The 18,266-nt window shown below is 51.2% G+C and overlaps 1 protein-coding gene across 4 annotated transcripts in view; it reads right to left on the minus strand.

Moving 5' to 3' along the window:
• The window catches only part of ICE1 (interactor of little elongation complex ELL subunit 1), a 57,077-nt gene extending 40,735 nt beyond the window's left edge, over positions 1-16,342 (minus strand). For 3 of the 4 annotated variants that reach the window (XM_043601439.1, XM_043601431.1, XM_043601450.1), the window contains exons 1-4: positions 16,019-16,342; positions 3,644-3,702; positions 2,949-2,983; positions 735-753 (exon numbers count right to left, since the gene is read on the minus strand). In XM_043601439.1, the coding sequence (XP_043457374.1) occupies positions 735-753; positions 2,949-2,983; positions 3,644-3,702; positions 16,019-16,102 (197 nt within the window). In that variant the 5' untranslated portion in view covers positions 16,103-16,342. The remainder of the gene's footprint in view (positions 1-734; positions 754-2,948; positions 2,984-3,643; positions 3,703-16,018) is intronic. The other variant, XM_043601423.1, reaches the window with a different exon arrangement.
• Positions 16,343-18,266: the final 1,924 nt, after the last annotated feature.

The raw sequence follows: 18,266 nt of genomic DNA on the forward strand, positions 1-18,266 counted from the left end.
GACAATGCGTTAGCGTCAGTCGGCAAAAGTATCTCCAGCATGTTACTAAACAGACCTACTGATGATTTCCTGGTTTCTCTAACTTGGAACAAAAAAGAAACAAGAGAATGTCTCATTTGAAATGCCTTCTCTCTATTTACATCAACATGACCTTCATGCTGCCCTTTGTTCCTCTGACATGATAGTCTATTTCTAATAAAAAGTATATGAAACAGCTACCTGAGACACTCTCAGTCTGACGGAGAATATATTAAAGAACAATCTGTCAGATACTCTGGCTTTTCCGATCTGGAAGTCATCTCCATTTACTCAAACTAAGTGACGGGCAATTTTGTGATCCAGGTCATAACAATGTTTTGCCTTCTTCTAGGTGACGAATGTATTCAGAGTATGAGACGCTGCTAAATGTTAAGTCCATTTAAAATTGTTTAAAATGCACAAGATAACCGCACTTAACAGTCCAATTCATACAGACTACAATTTGATTAACAGTAAACTTCATTTCAATGGCAATGCCATGGGTTCAAGTATTGAAAAGTCAAACGCCAGGCTGTAATTTAAGACCTTGATAACAAATTGATTTGGATAAAAATGTAAATCTTCTTCTATTATGACCATCAAAGCAACACTGTATACAATGGATCAATCCCATGTGACACTTCGATTGAGTCTGTTTAAAAAATCTAGTCTTTTAAATGTCTACCCCAAAACAACGATGAAAACAGGTAGCTTACCTTCTTGCAAACTGCAGCTGTGAAACTTGTTAAAGAAAACTCTTGAGAGTTTTATCTACTGACAGTTGTCTGAAGATTAAACTCACTTTAAAAGTATCTGTAATAATCTCTGTTCAATATACATACAGGCAAGATCACAATTCCTAGAAAACAATTATTTGACGTGCCATTTATAACACAGCAATAAAAATTTTTACTACGTTATTCTATTTACCATACCATGTACCTAAAGTCAAAACACCTACTTCTCTAAATTGAAACAAGGTATTCAATTAAATACAGATTAATATGAAATTCCAAGAATAAACACAAGGTAATAATCAACCAACGAGCAACACCTCCAATCCTGTGAGTAACAAAATCCTGAAACAACCTACCCTGGATTTCTCAGATGGTCCCCAGCATAATTCCAGCAAAAAAGAGTTTAGGTTCTTGCACAAACCATCTACCACTACACTTAATGAGCAAGGAGAAGAGAAACACAGGGAGAACAGGAAATCTAGACGACCTTACTCTGACAGCGTCCATGGTATGATCACTTCACCCCCATCTCATGCTGCCAGGAAAACCGTGCTAAAAGAACAAAACAATTATCCCTTTAAATTTCACCTCCTGGAAGTTTCCACGTTTAGAGCACAATGTGGCAGATGTCTACAACATCACACCTGCATCCTCCTCCCAGAATACAGACTGCTCCAGATCAAGGACTATATTCACTCTTGCCAGTCTTTGCAAGAAAGCAAAGTTCAAACATATCGAAAGGAAAAATAAAATATACTCTCTGTCCTTCAGAAAAAGGAAATAAACTTAACACAACAACCAGAATTACACAAAAAAGTAGGAAATGAAGTTACAAAATAAAGCCATTTAAACCTGCACCACGAGCACCGTGGGCTGCGAGGGCAAGCTACTGCCCACGCGAGGTACAGAAGTCCGTACTTGGGACCAACGCCAAGTACGCAGCTAGGCCGCAGAGGATCAGAGCACAGAACGCGCATTCAAGAATTAAGCCCGAGGCTTACCAGTTTTTAATAAACTATTCTAACAATTTTGACTTTAAAATTTGACAAATTTTTGAAAAGTAAATCAGTTTTCCTGCTAGATTACATGTGTTAATTACCTCAAAAATTTATGCCAAAAAAGGATATAATGAAAGTATATACTCTTCTAATACTGGAATCGCCTATTTCCCTATTCAGCTAATTAGAAGTATTTCTATTAATTGTTTCTGTTCAGCTTTCATGATCAAAGATATAAAAGATATTATTACTATCAAAGATATCGTTGCTCTTACCATAATATACATTTAGTTAGACAGACTGCGAATTTCAACAAATAAAGCACAAGGGGCTTTCACTGACCTATGGTTTTTAACATAAAAATCCAGTACTAAAAATAAGTCTACAGCTTATGCCTTCATTTTATTACTCGAATCACACAAGTTAGATACGGTAGCACCGACACAAACAATCAGCGATCACACACAAGCTCAGAAAAGTCAGAAAGAGTATCGAAGCAGGCCTCAGGTTCCCGACAAAGCTGAACAGCAGAATGTGTCCCGAGACTGAAGCTGAACTTCAGCGAATCCTCACAAATACACCTGTGCTATTTTTTACGGGAAAGATTTCCTTCGTGATGAATGTTTTCACCACAAAATGCAGAAAAATGAATCACACACACCATCTGCACCCTCGCAACAAAATACTTCGACGGTTACTCAACAAATGCTGACCACGAGTCCACGCCTGTCTTGTCAACACAAATTACCCCGATGAGGGATAGTATCGATAGTAATTCCCTACAAATCAGAAAGCTAATTAACAAAAGTCAATTTTCCAACATTCTGACTATTCCTACAGGGCAAGTCTTTCAGAAATTCCGAAACATTCTCACATTCAGCTTCACGCTATTCCTAAACCCGCAGAACATACGTCACACCTCCTCAGGACAAATGAAAGAGACCCACGCGTTAGAAAGTTAGGAAACCTGAAGAAAACCGAAGCCAGGGACAAAACCAGACTGTTCTAAAACGGCCACTCACAGTCCTTGTCATTCCACGCGGTCACAGGAAGAGACTCACGTCCACGCTGTGTTCCTTCCTTAGAGGCTGTAAATCCCACCTTCCGAAAGATAACTGAAAATCCCCACGGTTCATTAAGAAACTATAAAGATGTAAATGTTACAATTCGAAGGAAAAAGCTGGTAAAAGGATATCATCACATTTCTTCTGATATTCTGTTAATAAATTACTGCAACAAAGAAAAGAATTACGTTACCTTTTTGATCTGGAAAATACATTGTTAAAATCACATTTCAAAATATGCCAGGCACCCTTGTTCCTAGGTTTCTGGCAACAGATTTATGCTTAATATGTATGCGTGTGTGTGTGTATATATTGCAGCTGTATCATATATTGAATATATATACATGTATATATGTATACATGTACACATCACCTTCAATTCCTTAGAGGCAGCGCTGCACGGATACATGAACTTTTAATTTAAATCCCTTTGACTGGAGTAACATCTTAGCCTATAAATTCATGTGACTTTTAGAATATTAAAAAAAAAAAAAAAAAAAAAAAGACTAAATCTCATCCCATGACTATGAAATACTTACTGTGAGGAAACCTGAGGTCCAGTCCTAAAGCTAAGAGGGCTTTAAAGACAGAAAACAGCTTGAAACAAAATGTCTACTCTGTCTAGCACAGATCACTTCCCAAGCTGTAAGGCTGGCTGTAAAGGCCTGTGGGCCAGTAACGCAATGTGAGTTGCACCGTGGCCCACAGCACGGGGGCTCCAGTGACAGACTCAAGGTCTCTTTGGCCCAGGGGTCTAACACACCACCTGCTCCGGCTTATCCGTTGGGTTCATGAAGTGCAACCAAACACTTGAAAACATACTCACTCTGTATTAATAATTTTTTGCTTCAAGGTAATTAATGCTTCAACATACTCGTTTAAATTCTGAAAGACAAAAACAGCTACAGTCAGCTACTTGTTTTAGAAATTACACAGATTCTCTGTGTAACGTATTGTGAAACACGAACACGTTGTTCATTCACTCTGTGACATAAAAGAAATGAAGACGCTACTCACTTTACCTATAAAGACAGACCCACAGACTCCGAGTGATCTTGAACCCATGCTCTATCTCCCTGAATTTTTACGTGAATGACGCTCTCTCCCCGACAGCAAGGGAGCCGTGCTGAGGCCGTGACTTGTGCTCTCAATGACAGTCTGGTGAGTAGTCAGTACCTTCGCTCACCAACTACCAGTCATCATCAGTCTACAACTTACTCTGCATTGTTTCTGAAGGGATTGAAGACAACCGAAAAGACACAGAAGTTACACACACACACACACGCACACACACTAAAAATTAAAATAACACAGGAAGGACAAATAGGAATATTAAAATAGGGACCAGATTCAATAAAAAAAATTCATTTTATAAGGATCTGTAGATTTTAGGGACGAACTACAAATCCGGCTCTACATTGCTGCTATCGACAGGGAAAACATCATTAATTACACTGCTCAAAGTGTTTCTAAGATTTAAAAGCAAAATTTTTTTTCCTTAAGTGACTTTTTCCCCTTCATGTCTGCACATTTCATTAGCAAATATTTCAGAAATAAGTACTTATTTTCACTGATTATACCAAAACACCTTTTTCTAGATAATCCAAATGATTTTGAGAATTAAAGAAACATCTCCCTCTACAGTACCACGTGCACCTTCTTCAGTCCTACACGTAACGTGATCATTAAAATAAAAACCGTATACACTGAAAGACATAAAGAAAAAATCTTAGCTCTCTTCTGGCCCCGCCCCCCAATGAAAGATCTCGATTCCACATCGCCCATCTCCCTCCGGAACCGCTCCCACACACGACACTGGGTGTGCTCAGGGCACCAGGGGCCACTGCGGGACACGCAGGTTCTCCTCAGCCTTCACCCGCACCCCACGAGCGTCCCTGCCCATCCCCTGTGAGACGCTGCTCCCCGTCCTTAGGATCAAGTGCAGACAGGCTCATGCAGCAGTGACAGTTACAGGCAATGCAAATCTCAGGGCCCTTATTTTTTTTTTTTTTTTACGTTTTATTTATTTTTGAGACAGAGAGACAGAGCATGAATGGGGGAGGGGCGGAAAGAGAGGGAGACACAGAATCGGAAGCAGGCTCCAGGCTCCGAGCTGTCAGCCCAGAGCCTGACGCGGGGCCCGAACTCACGGACCGCAAGATCGTGACCTGAGCCGAAGTTGGACGCTTAACCCACTGAGCCCCCCAGGCGCCCCATCAGGGCCCTTATTTTTTCATTTGTGTTTCTCTAGGAGCGTGACTGACAAATCTCTCCCGGCTACTCACAGTTCTTCTCCTCTTAGTTAACAGCTCCTTCCTACTGTTTGCTCACGGGGAAGTTGCCCTTTCTGAGGGGCTGCCACATCTAAGGCACGGTGACATTTCATTAAATGTTACAAATGCATATACGGTATGTCAGGTGGCTACTGAAATACACCCACGCAGGCATGTATACGTCTTAAATACTCAGAGTTGAATCTGTCACTTTTTACAAAATTTCGGCTTCCTGATGTATTTAGAAAGTCCTATCCCACCCATGACGCTAAAATTAAGGGATTCTCCTCTATGCTGTCCTAGTACTTTTAGGCTTTCATATTTTGTATTTCTAGCTTTAACCGCTCCGGTGCTGTGTACAATCCAGACTCTCAACGCTGACGGTCAAAAGGGCAACAGGGGGCCCATTCATTTTTGTATTCAATGTATAGTTGGCCTCCCACGTTGAAGAAACAATCTTTCATTAACAAATTTGGGGTGTAGCAACAGACTTCCAGGCCCAGAGGGTAAGGAATGCATCTGCTTTGACGCCCTCCCCAAAAAGCAGCTGAAACTGAAGTCAAGGAACTTTCCGCCAAAGGCAAGACCCACAAAGATGAGAGCAGAGTAAGAGGCCAATGGCAACTGGAAAGCAGATTCAAGAACACGGATTCAGGGGGCTCCAGAGAGCAGGGGGTGGGGGCGGGGAACGGGGACACCAGGTTCCCCTGAGACCAGAGGCCGGCAGGCGGTGCTAACGTGAGAACTGGTCGCAAGCTCTCTTGCAAGCATTTAATCCTCAAATTCCTACCTCTCTGCCACCATCCAGGAAAAGGTCTGCTGTGAGGAATTCTCCGCCCGGGACACTGAACGCAGTGCCAGAAACAAAGGGACGAGCCGCTCCTAAACACAGAGGGGACGCTGACCACCTCCGGGCCCCACGAAGCTGCCAGACACTGGCAGCCAGTCCTTTTGCCCTCCGGGCAGGAGACTGACCACACTTCGTCGGAGGAAGTGTAACCAGCCTGCAGATGAGATCTAAAGGTACTGACAGGAGCTCTGCTTCAAATAAACGGCCCGCCAGACCTTCTGTGTGAAGCCCAGGGTCCTGAAGCCCCACACTCAGCGTTTCCCGCCAGCACCTTAGCCAACAGTTTTAATACGAACAAATAATCAAGGATTTCTGCCCATCAGAGACAACCCTGAACGTGAGCGAGAGAGACCAAAAGAAGACCAAGCAACTTGGAGTAAACAAAGACCGAGACGAAAACCGCAAGAACAGTAGTACGAGCGGAGGTTAAGTGATGCTACATTCACGAAACAACACTCGTAAAAGGAATGTACAGAGTTCCGAGGAACTTTATTATAGCTCTTAAAAATTAAAAACACATACACGCACGAGGATGGCTAGAAAAACCACAGTGACAGACAACAGCAAGTGCTGGTGAGGGTGCAGAGACCGGAACCCTCCGAGTCGGGGGTGGGGGGCAGGAAACGGTGCAGCTGCGTCGAACGGTTGGGCAAGGGCTCAAATGTCAATCACCTGACCATCCAGCAATTCCACTCCTAGGTCCGTGCCCCGAGGAACCGAAAACACACGTCCCTGCCAACCCCGCACACTGTGGTTTACAGCATTAGTCACGCTAGACAAAGAAGTAAAAAATAAGCTAATAGAACGGATAAACAAAATGTCACACAGCCACATAACGTGATTACTCGGCAATGAAACGGATGAACGCCACCCGCTACCACAGGGGTAAACCTTGCAAACACACGCTACCCACACGAGCTCGCAAAAGCTCCATTCACGTGAATGGACTCCATTCACGTATGACTCCATTCACGTGAATTGCCCGTAACAGGCAGATCCAGAGACAGAAAGGAGATTGGCGCTTGCCAGGGACGGGGGGCGGGGGAGCCAGGGAATGACCGCTAATGCCCACGAGGTTCCTGGCAGGGGCGAGGTGGGGGACTCGGGTGGAGAGGAACGTGTTTTACAAAGTGGTGACAGGGTTGCAAAACTGTGACCGAACTAAAAACCACTGAATCGCACACATAAAAAGGATGAATTTTATGGTATGTGAATTGTATCTCAATAAAACTGTCAGAACTAAATTAAAAACAGGGAAGCAAAATAAAAACCTCAAAAGAGTTGAGGATAAAGTTGAAAATAAAAGTTCCCCAGATAAAACGAAACACAGACCTAAGAATAAAGTAAAATAAAAAGCAATGAAAGTTGTCAGGGCAAGATCCCACATGCCCAACAAGTAAGAGCTCTAGACACAGTAACAGGAAAGACGGACAGATGATCAAAGTCATTCTGATACTCAAGGAAAACAAATCTCAGAACCAAAGCCAGACATTTCCAAACTGAAAGGTCCCAGCACATTAAATAGAAACAGAATCCAAACCAGGAAACATCAGCACCAGGTTTCAGGGCATCGGAGACACAGCAAAGACCCTACAGGAATGCTGAGAGAAAAGTGAAACCAGCCAAGTCGCATGCAGAGAATCTGGAACCAGAATGGCTTCAGCCTTCACAACAATCTGGAAACCTAGAACCCTGCAAGTTTTGAAGGAAAAGTGAATTCCAAGGTAAAATTCTGTGCAAGCTAGCAATCAGTTGGGATGGTAAGACTGACACTCTTGGTTTTTTCCTCCAACAAGATTTTATGTAAATTCAAGTTAGCTGAAAATAGACTCTTCCCAGTCAGAAGTTCTACAAAGTTCTACAAAAGTTCTACTTCGCAGACATCCTTACTGAGGGAGGTACTGCAGGTCATGACCACACGTGACCCCCCCCGCCCCCCAACTCCTGGAGTAAACCCAGAGAAGGCGACGTGGCACAAAAGACAGAGGTGACGAGAATCGAGAAGGCGGCTGCACCCTGGAAGGGAGGCCCCAAGGCTCTGCACGGAATTTCCCCCTTAAGGAGCAAACGACAGAGCATCTGGCGGAATGAAAGCCCTGAGGATATTCTGACCTAACTGGCAGAGAGCTGCAAGTCAACGTGGTTGGTTCGCACCATGCGTTTAAAGTATGATTTTTTAAACACGAGTGATTCTTCCTTTTTTCCCATCCTCTTTCCAGTTCTTTGCTAGTGGATTTCATCTTCCCCACCTTGCTTCCAGATGCCGTTCTATAGTGCTAAGTACCATGCAAGAGACATTCCAGAAACCTCTAGAGTCCCACACAGCTGGATTCAAATTCCTGCCCCACCTCCTTCCAGCCCGGGAACCTTGGGCAGATTTATTTAGCCTCCCTTTGCCTCAGGACCCTTTCCAATCCTACAGATAAGGAGACAGAGCACTGGGAGGGACAGAGCTGGCCTGCTATTAGAAGTGAACAGGATGAGCCAGGAAAGGGTCAACCCGTCCCTGGCATACAGCAAAGAGTCCTTAACATGTTCAAGATGAGCAAGCTGAATTAAGGCTAGAATCACTCATCCGGGGAAACAAACAAAAAAAAACACAAGAAAGGAAAAGTAATCACGATTTACTCCAGAGTACAGCTCTGAAGACCATACAGTCAGAATAACCTCCGCTCGGAGCAGGGACGGAACCGAAATCACACACGGGCTGAGAAGGCAGGGGAGCAGAGGGAGGGCAGGGGCCTCAGGGGCAGCAGGGTCCCGGCTGCAAGGAGAGCTCAGCGTGCACCTGCCGAGGTCAGCCATCCGACAGGACGCCTGACACTGAAGAGCAAGAAGCAGCAACACAAGTCTGTCACTTAACGCTATTAAGGTTCATTACAAAACGCACCGCGAACAATTCAAAGTGGGACGGGAGGGGGGTGGGGCTGGGGGCTGCTGGCTCTTGTCCGTCCGTGGACACATCTTGTCCATCTGGCCACCTCTCTAACCTGTGTTCGCCCACATGTGCTACAGGCAAGAAATGAAAACCACAAAACACAGCACCACACAGGGGAAAAGCAGACGAAGCAAAGACGAAACCACAGCACTCGAGGCCCTGACTTTTCCCTCTGAGCCCGCCTTCACGGCAGCTCAAATCCGGGCAGATCCTGCAGCACCCTGACAAGTCTTCTGTGTCTCTCCAATCCGGTCCAAACCGTCTCTAACTAACCAGCACATCTCAGGGCTGTGAGTGTGCAGCGGGCTGTGTCTAAGTGACTTTCGCTCATTTACGAGTGCACACGGCCCTACGCCGCCCAGCCTCGGGAAGGAGGCAGGTGTGGGGAGCTCCCCTCCAGGACAGGCCCACGTGACGGGGTTCCCCGGGACCGCGGCTTCTCTCCCAGCCGTCTGGCTCTTCTGGAAGTCGCGCTGCAACGTCTGCCGGAAGGCTCGGGCTTCCTCCCGGTTGTCCCCCGTCGCTAACCCCACCTTGAGTCTCCCTCCAGCCCTCCGTCGCACTTACTCACTCGTCCACCAATACGGCTCCCGGACCAGCACGTCCCGTCACCCCTACTGACTCCCCAGTACTCCTCCTCCACAGCGCGCTGTTTCAATCTCATCCACGAAGGTCCTCTGGACGGTCACTGCGCACGCCTAGCACTTGACGAAAGTAAAGGGCACCGCCGTTTGCTTACCTTCCCTCCCTTCTCCCAGGGACGTGGAACGGGAGCGGTGGCCGGAGGGCACAGGGCGAGGAGGGGCGGGACAACCTGGCAGGGGGCCGGCCCGCGGGCCTGGGGCAGGCGAGAGGCCACCGGTGCGGTCGGTTAGGAAACCGGCACCGCCGAAGGGGTCAGCACGACGTGTGACAGACAGCAAGTCAGTTAGCAGAGGTGGCGACAGGAGAAGTAGGGTGCCCAGGTCGACCTCCACACTCACATCCGGGCTGGCAGGTTCTCGTCTGCGGTGGCTGTGCCGTGCACTGTGCGATGTTCGCGGCGTCTCTGGCCTTGGCTCACGAGGTGGCGGGGGCGCTCCCTCGGCCCCCCCAGGGCACGTGTGGGAACAAAGGACACGGCAGGTCTGAGACTGTCCCCAGAAAGGCCTGCTACAAGGGTGCCCGTGGTGGTGTGTGGGGAATTGGGATTCTAGAGGGTTCCCACCCTTCGCTCGATGCTGAGTGGCTCCCTGTGCTGACCTGCAGTGTGGTTTCTGCCGAAACTTGCTTTCCTTCTGGAATCTGAGTGTGTATCCGCCCTACCGGCCCCCAGCAGACACTCCGTGTGTGTCACTGAGCACTGCTGGGTAACGTCACTTGAGTCCAGTCACCCTCGCTGGGCTTCCTCAGGGCCTTTCCGCCCGGCAGGGCAGACTCTGCTTTGTGCCCTCCGGCCGTAAGGCCCCTGGCGAGGAGGGGAGTGCACTCACGTGCATGCTCCTGGCCAACCCCTGACCCCGGGTGTGGGCTCACGGAGCCCTGACACAGCGTGGCCCCCACAACGGCTGCAGACCTCGCCAACGAGAACACGGGCTATGCTCCTGAAGCTTTCAGGGACACGAAATTCAGAGAGAGACTCCACAGAGGAGGCTGAAGAGACACAAGTGCTCTACAACACGTTTTCCTGACCGGGCCTCGAACCAGCGAGAGGCAGAAGCTCCTCCTTGGCCCGGAAGCAAACTGCGAGGGGCCCAGGGACTGGGCGAGCGGCTGCACCGACGCTCGCGTCAGGACTGGAGGGCAGCAGGCTCACCATGCTGAAGGGTGCTCGGATTTCTGGGCAACACAGCCCGAAGCGTGCAGGGCAGGGAAGGCGTGTGTGCACAGCAGGGACGAGGCCCACGAGCAAACCCCTGGACAATCGGCGAGTGGGGTGAAGAGAATGCTGGAGTTCCGTGTGCTATTCTGGCGACTTTCTTGTACGTTCTAAGTTGAGTCGTTTTTTTTTTTGTTTTTTTTTTTTTCAAAAGAAATTATTTTTAAAAATCACAGTAATCCATTAACCCCTAGGCTGGGGGTGATGTGGCTCGCTGCTCGCCTTGAATCCTCTCCAGGGTGCCACACACCTCCGCCTCCTCGTCCTGGCCAACTTTTTATCAACTGCAATCATTTAAAGTCCACACTGATCTCCACCAGAGCGGAGCGTGTCTCCTGAACGGTGAGTGAGGACCCCCCCTGTGGACTCCTTGGCGTCGAGTGGCTGGGAACACGGCAGGAAGGTAGGGACGTTCCCCTCCAGTGCTGCTCCGGGTACTTCCCCGCCAGACCAGCTGAGTGGCTCCGCGTCCCGGGAAGGCAGGACACGGTGGCCCCCCTTCGGGCCACAACACTCTCCCTTCACTCTCTCTCCTTACTCAGCTAAGAATCATCTTCAGACCTCAGTTCAGACTCACTTCCTGTAGGAAGCCGCCTTCCGCTGCCCCGCCCCTCGGTGCTCTCGGGGTACCCCGTGCATCCCCCAACGTGGTACCTGTTTCCTACACTTGTTCTGTGGTTTTCTCGCCATCTGTAACCTGAACTAGAACACGAGCCTCAAGCCCCTCCTGTCCGTGACTGTGTTCCAAACTCATACCATGACGTGACACGCACACACGTTTGCTAAACGACCGACAATGCCGGACAAGGGAGTGTCCCTTGTAACACAACCACTTACAAACCACTTACAGTATGTCTAGGAGAGAACAGGTTTCAGGTTCTAAACCACAGGCAATTATCAGCGGGAGTCCAACACAAGTTTACATAAATCACAGGCTCGATTCTGCTCTGAGGACGGCCAGAGAGCATCTGCCCCGCATCCAGTCCAGTGACGCGAGCACAAAAGGATCACCATGTGCTTCGGCCTCTCATCAGGGTTCCCAGGGCTAAACGGTTTTGCTCCGCAGGGAGTGGAACCGGTGACAAGGGGGCCTCGCCTCCACCAGAACACAGCAGCCTGTGCCAGACCTAAAACAACCAGCTCGAGAACGGTCACTGGCAGCAGGGTAAGGACCCACACTGGATCCCGTGGCGTCCCACACTCAGGAACCCAGACGCACCTGGGGCCAGAGCTCAGTGACAAACCATGATCACCACTGAGGGTGACAAGAGACAGGAGAGGAGGCACGAGACTACAAAACACAGAGGATGCAGAAGATGTGGTTAATCCGCACCCTGCGGGACGCAGCGACGACCACAGGGTACCACGAAAAAGACGGAGTGGGCAGGAGGAGGGGGGCAGGAGGGAAGATTTCCAGTGCAAGGACAGGACCGCGGGACTTAGGACAGACAGTCAGCTACCCGCCACGGTCCGCAACAAAGGCCTAGCACCCGCCTCCCGCAGGGATGACACCTGCCTGCTTGCCCGTGGTGTGCGAGATGCGGGGAGCTGTGCGACACTACACAGCAGGCCACCCTCTCTGTGCAGGGCACCCCCTTAGCTTCTCTGGCACAAGGTTGCCTCAAGTGTGGAACCCGCTGCGGTCCTGAGGCGCCTCTCCAAAAGGTGACCCCGCTCAGGCGGCCAGATCCTGCTCCCTGTTCTCCACGTTCCCCACCCTGACTTCGCGGGCTCCCATTTCCCTGTGCCCTTCTGTCCCCTTCGGTCCACACTTGCCTTCCGCCAGCAGCTTTCCCTTCACGGACCCCTCACGACAGCACCTCGTCTCATGATTGCCGCAGAAGTTTCCAAAGTTTCCGTAAGTGATGGAGCGTACCCTCCGGGCCGCTTCTGTTTTCCCAGAAGTCCCCTGGGCACCTGGGGGCACGGTGTACCACACAAATCGCCACACACACCACGTGTGACTGCAGCTGGGGATCCCCAATCCCGTGGTCGTTCCAGAACCTCACTCCCACGTTTCCAACGTCTCTTCCGGCCGCGTTTCTACTTCCCTTCCCTCCACCAGTGCTCAGCTGCTCAGGTTTTACTCTCTGGTCTTCTAGTTCCCAGACCTGGGACCCGTCTCCTCCTTGTAGATTCTCACATTTAGACCTTTTTCTTCTTTGTTCCCATCCCTGGGAAGCTTCAGTTCCCCCAGGCTTTTGTTATCACTAGCACGTACCACAGCTGGTGGCACCCCCTCCAATCCAAGCAGTACGTCACCACCTGCTATTTTGAGGGAAGACACGGCTACTACGTGGCAATCGTGCAAAACCTCGCTCCAGTCCATAAGCTGAGAATACTAACGCAGAACTGTAAGGTGGTGACCATCGAGATCTTCAATCGCCTGCCACAAACCTATTTTCCCAGCCTCACTTTGCAAAATTAAAGACTTGCTCGAGGCTCTACGCGTATCTGATCCTCCTCTTCCCCTAAAAAGACGTTCCAGGAAAAACCCCAAATGCAATGGAGTGTCCTGATTTAGGGAAGAGGTCTCCAAAGGCAGGCCCTGCTTTTGTGAATCAAGTTTCCCTGGAGCCCAAGCATGCCCACTCCTTGCCTGCTGCCCGCACGGCGTGTGCCCTGCGATGACCAGGGGAGGAGCTGCCAACAGCCTGGATCTCAATGACCTTGCCCCCCAGGGAACCAGTCTGCAGGCCCCTGGATTGAAGAGACTTCACAGGTCTCCTACTGCTGTTCTGAGACCCAAGTCTGGGAATGCGGCAAGGGCAGGAGAGGGGGAGTCCTCGGCAAGATTCAGCGAGAATCTCTAGGCCAGAGATCGCGCTGGGTCACACAGGCTGGCAGCAGCGGGGAAGAGCAAGGAGTGGGGGGAAACGAACGCTGGGTCAAGGGAATGGGTTGACAGACTGGATGCAGGATGGGAGAGAAAGACAGGAACCAAGGATGACACTTAGTTTCCGGCCTACACGAAGAGAAAGCTACAGTTGCTACTTTCAACTACCAGAGGACGGGGAACCACGCTCCTGAAGGAGGACGAAATCCACAACTGAAAAGTGAAATTCACACCAGTTGTTCTGCACAGAAGCCTCCAACAGCTCACTGTCCTTTCAGAGTAAAAGCCAAAATCCTTACGGTGTCCAGAAGAGCCCCACAATCAGGCCCTCCTCATTCTGCCTTCATCAGACTCCCTGACTGCTAATAAACTCCACCCAAAACTCACAGGTTGAAATCTGATCCCCAATGTGACAGCGTTTGGAGGTGGGGTCTTGGGAGGTGTTTAGGTCATGAGGGCAGAGCCCTCAGGAATGGGATTAGTGCCCTTTCCAAAAGACCCCAGAAAGCTCCCTTCCCTTTACACGGGGTGAGGACACGGCGAGAAGACAGACAGACACAAACCAGGAACCAGAACCACGCCGCCCCCCCCCCACCCCGCCCTGAGCCCTAAATCTGCCTGTGCTGACCTAAGACCTCCCAGTCAACAGAACTATGAGGAATGAACTCCCATTGTATTTTACGGCGTTTTGTTACGCAGCCTAGAAGGGGTATGACATCCACGTTCACTCCACTGCAACGACACTGGCCTTCTCTTCCCAAGCACATCCGGCATGCTCCCGTGTCGGGCGTCCACACCTGATCTGCCTGCTGGACGGGACGCTCTCTTCCCGAGATGTCGATGGGGTTCATTCTCACACTCCCTTTGCTCAAACAGAACCTTCTCAGAGAGGCCTTCCCAGGGCTTCCTACGTAAATTCCACCAACCAGTGGCCCCTTCCTGGCCCACTTGTTCTTTCTACCTCCTTTGCTTAATTTATCTCCAACATATTTATTATTTTCTCATGTAACTTGTTTAACCTGTTCCCTCCCCCCACCTCCTAACATGGAAGCTCAAGAAATCAAGAATGTTTGCCTTTTTCCTCCTGCTGCCTAAAACACAGCAGGTTACCTATAAATAGTTTGGGATGAAACTGGCCCAAAGAATGCGGTTTATGAAAGATCCAAGAGACCTCCACTCAAGTTCCCGGGGTTTTGAGGGAAAATAAAAGCACATTATAGACACCTATCCAGCGCAGCAGCTGAGCTCAGAAACGCTTTTCCTGCCAGTGCAGGACTCCCTTTCTCTCTCCCCTGCTCTCAACACTTAACATTGGGATCACTTCACAGATAGCGCTCTTAAAAAAAAACAAACAAAAAAACAAAAAAAAACCAAACCAAACACCTTATCTCGATGGCCTATCTGGCCTACATTCTTCTCTGGTCTCATCCCAGCAGCCACTCTCCCCTCCACACTGTGCTCATGCCAAGCAGACGCTGTTCTGCTCCCCAAAGACCCACTGCTCCCTCCCACCTCCGAACATCCCACCTGTTGGCTCCTCCACGTTGACCCCTCCACGCAGGAAGGTCCTCTCCCGCTCTTCGGCTAACATTCAGGTCTCCCTACCTCACCCCCTCAAAAACCCTCTGCCCCCACAAGACCACCATTCCAACTCCTCCTTTATTTTCCTCCCAATCCTTAAAACCCTGTAAAGTCTTACTTGCACACACGAGTCTTACTTATAAAGGCAGATCGTGTGTTCTGCTCACTATGTCCCTGGTGCCTAGAACACCAGGCAGAAGGAGTGACAACTTCATGACATCTAGTAGGTAGGGCAGGGAGGGGCCCCACTTCACCACTAATGGTGCTGACAGAAGTTAAGAGACCCTCGATATCAGACAGCTAAGAGGATCAGGTCGGACACAAGTGCCTGGGACCGTTTCTACTACCTCACAAGACTTGGGGCCAGACACTAGTAACTCCTCTCCTGTCACCGTAGAGAACAGTCCCTCCTGCTGTTAGAAACTTCCAGTACGTGCACGCCTTTGATGAATGACCCTCCCCGCCAACCAGCACGGCCTGCCTCCGGGCAAGAAATATTTCAAGATGAGCCAGAGCAGCCCCAAACCTCGTCCTCGGAGAGGCAGCGGCCCCGAGCATTTCGCCCATCACCCGTCGGCCCCGGGGAAGCCCTGAGACTGGGGGAGTGAAGCAAGGGGCCCCGCCAGCGCTCGCTCACGCTGCCCCCCGCTCCCACCGCCGCATCCCGGTAAACGAGTGCCGGGATGCAAGCCTAAATAAAGCAAAGGAGGCGGTTCCCAATACAACTGCAGTAGAAAGGGGGGCGGGCAGGGGAGGAGGGGGAGCTTCCGCCGTGGAGCGGGCGCAGCGCGCGCGGCGGGACCCCCAGCCCCACGCCCCGGCCGGCCGAGCTCCTCCGCGCCCCCGGCCCGGGAAGGCGCCGCACCTGCTGCAGGGAGGCGCAGCCCTGACACCGCGAGAGGTCCGCCGCCGTCCCGGGCGCCGCCGAATGGGTCTCGCCCGGCATCATGGTGCCAACGCCGGGCCCGGTGGGCCCGCGCGCCTCAGGGACCCGCGGCCCGGGCCCTGTCCTCCCTCTGCTGACGCCGCCGGGGCCGCCGCCTGCCAGGCCGCTTCCCGCCGGGTCCGGGCGGGTCCATCCGTGCACAGAGGTCCCCGTGGAGCTGGCGAAGGGCTCTCCCAACCGGAGCCGCCTCGGGCACTAGAGAGAAACGCGACCCGGCGCGGCCCCCGAGCGCGACAGCGCCCAGCCAGGACCCCGCCCCGCCCTAGCTCGCCCCGCCCCTCTCCGCGGCTTGGGGCTGCCCGCGGCGCCGCCTGAGCAAAATAGGGAGCGGAGCCGAGCCGAGGCGGCGGGAGAGGCGCCCACAAAGGAAAAGTCAGGGAGAGCAGAGGCATCGGAGGTGCACCCCTTGCGCCGAGTAGGGGGTTAATCTTTTATTGCCGGCTGGCTGTGTGGCAGGTTCCCATAGACACCTACAGCCCTCAGCGAGGGGGCGGTGACCCCCTTGATGACGTCACTCAGGCGCCTGCAGCAATGGGAGGTCCCGCGCCGGGACGGGCAGGTGTGCGATTTGGAGCTGGAGGGAACCGCTCTGTCCGAGCCCGGCCGGGTACCCGGAGGGGAAGGACGGACTACGCTTCCCGACGCCCCGTGCGGCGGACGACCCCGGGCGAGTCCTCCCGCCGTGGCGCGGCCTTCGCGACAGCGGCCGCTCCTTCCTGCGGGAACCGTCGTTCTTCCCGGCAGCTGGCCGCGCTTGCGGCGGTCGGTCGGTCGGTCGGTCGGTCTCTCTGCCAGGCCCCTCCCTGCGGCCCGAAGCCCTGGCTGGGGCGCAGCCGGTGACCCCAGTCACGGACGGTAGCAGGCCGCTCCCAAATCTCAAGTCTATACCCCTTGAGAGGGAAAAAACAAAACTCCTCCCCCTGGCCGCAATTCCTGGGTAAATTCGGGCCCTGATCCTCGGCTCGGACCGAAGGTCTTCACCTTATCCCCCGGCAGCAGAATTCTCTTCTTAACGATCCCAGCTCGTTACCGTATCACTGCCTGGCTCAGAAACTTCCCGCGGCTTCCCAACGTCCAAATTCTTAGCATTCGATACGAGCATTGTATGTGCTACCTAGACACCCAGACTTCACCGGCTTTTTCCAAAATGTTCAGTACGGACACTGCGACGGGAAACGGCCCTCCCCAGAGAGCAGTCTGGTTCCTCTACAAATACCGCACCCCTGCCCCTTCTTACACAATCTGTGGCTGCCACTTGCTGTGGAGCAAGGGACCAGGGCTCCGGACCTGACAGCCAGATTTCCTGTCGTTGACACCTAAGGCGGTCCAGTACCTGACGGATCCATTTACCCCTGAGCGGAAAACAAGACCAGGGTTTACGGGGAAAGGAGATGAGCAGCAGCGCAGCGGGAAGCAGATGTACCTCGGAAGACCGTCGTGTGACCCATTAGAGAAAGGGGAGAGCAGACCATGTCTGCGTCCTGGTAACTTTCCATCTCTGGCTTCTGATCCAGACAAACGTGTCTTAACAGTAACTTCCCTTTTATTTAAAGTTTCCCAAATGAGTGTTTTTTTTTCCCAGGTTATTTGAGTGGAGGAGGCACCAGCTTACCCTCCAGCCTCATCTCCCTCTACATTGCCCTCCACACCCACAGCACACCTGCTGTTGCTGGAACTCAGAACTCTCACTGCTGCCTTTCTGCCTTTGTCTTTCGGCCCGTTTCTTCCCCTTGCCTGGAACACCTTCCTCCCAGGTCTACTGGTTGTCATCTACCAGGTAATCCTTACAGGTCCCACATTTTATTCCACAACCTGAAGTGACACCTACCTTCTTTTCTTCCCCTTAGCACCAACTGATCTTTTTTTTTTTTTTTAATTTCTTAAACGTTTATTTATTTTTGAGAGAGAGAGAGAGAGAGAGAGACAGAGCACGAGCAGAGGAGGGTCAGAGAGAGAGGGAGACACAGAATCTGAAGCAGGCTCCGGGCTCCGAACTGTCCGCACAGAGCCTGACGCCCGACGTGGGGCTCGAACTCACGAACCGCCAGATCATGACCTGAGCTGAAGTTGCTCAACCGACTGAGCCACCCAGGCGCCCCTTGACTGATCTTTTTGTAACCCCGCGTTTAGACTTGGATTACAGTGATTGTCATGTCTTCTGACACCT

This window comes from Prionailurus bengalensis, chromosome A1 (assembly GCF_016509475.1).
Source record: "Prionailurus bengalensis isolate Pbe53 chromosome A1, Fcat_Pben_1.1_paternal_pri, whole genome shotgun sequence".
Taxonomy (NCBI): domain Eukaryota; kingdom Metazoa; phylum Chordata; class Mammalia; order Carnivora; family Felidae; genus Prionailurus; species Prionailurus bengalensis.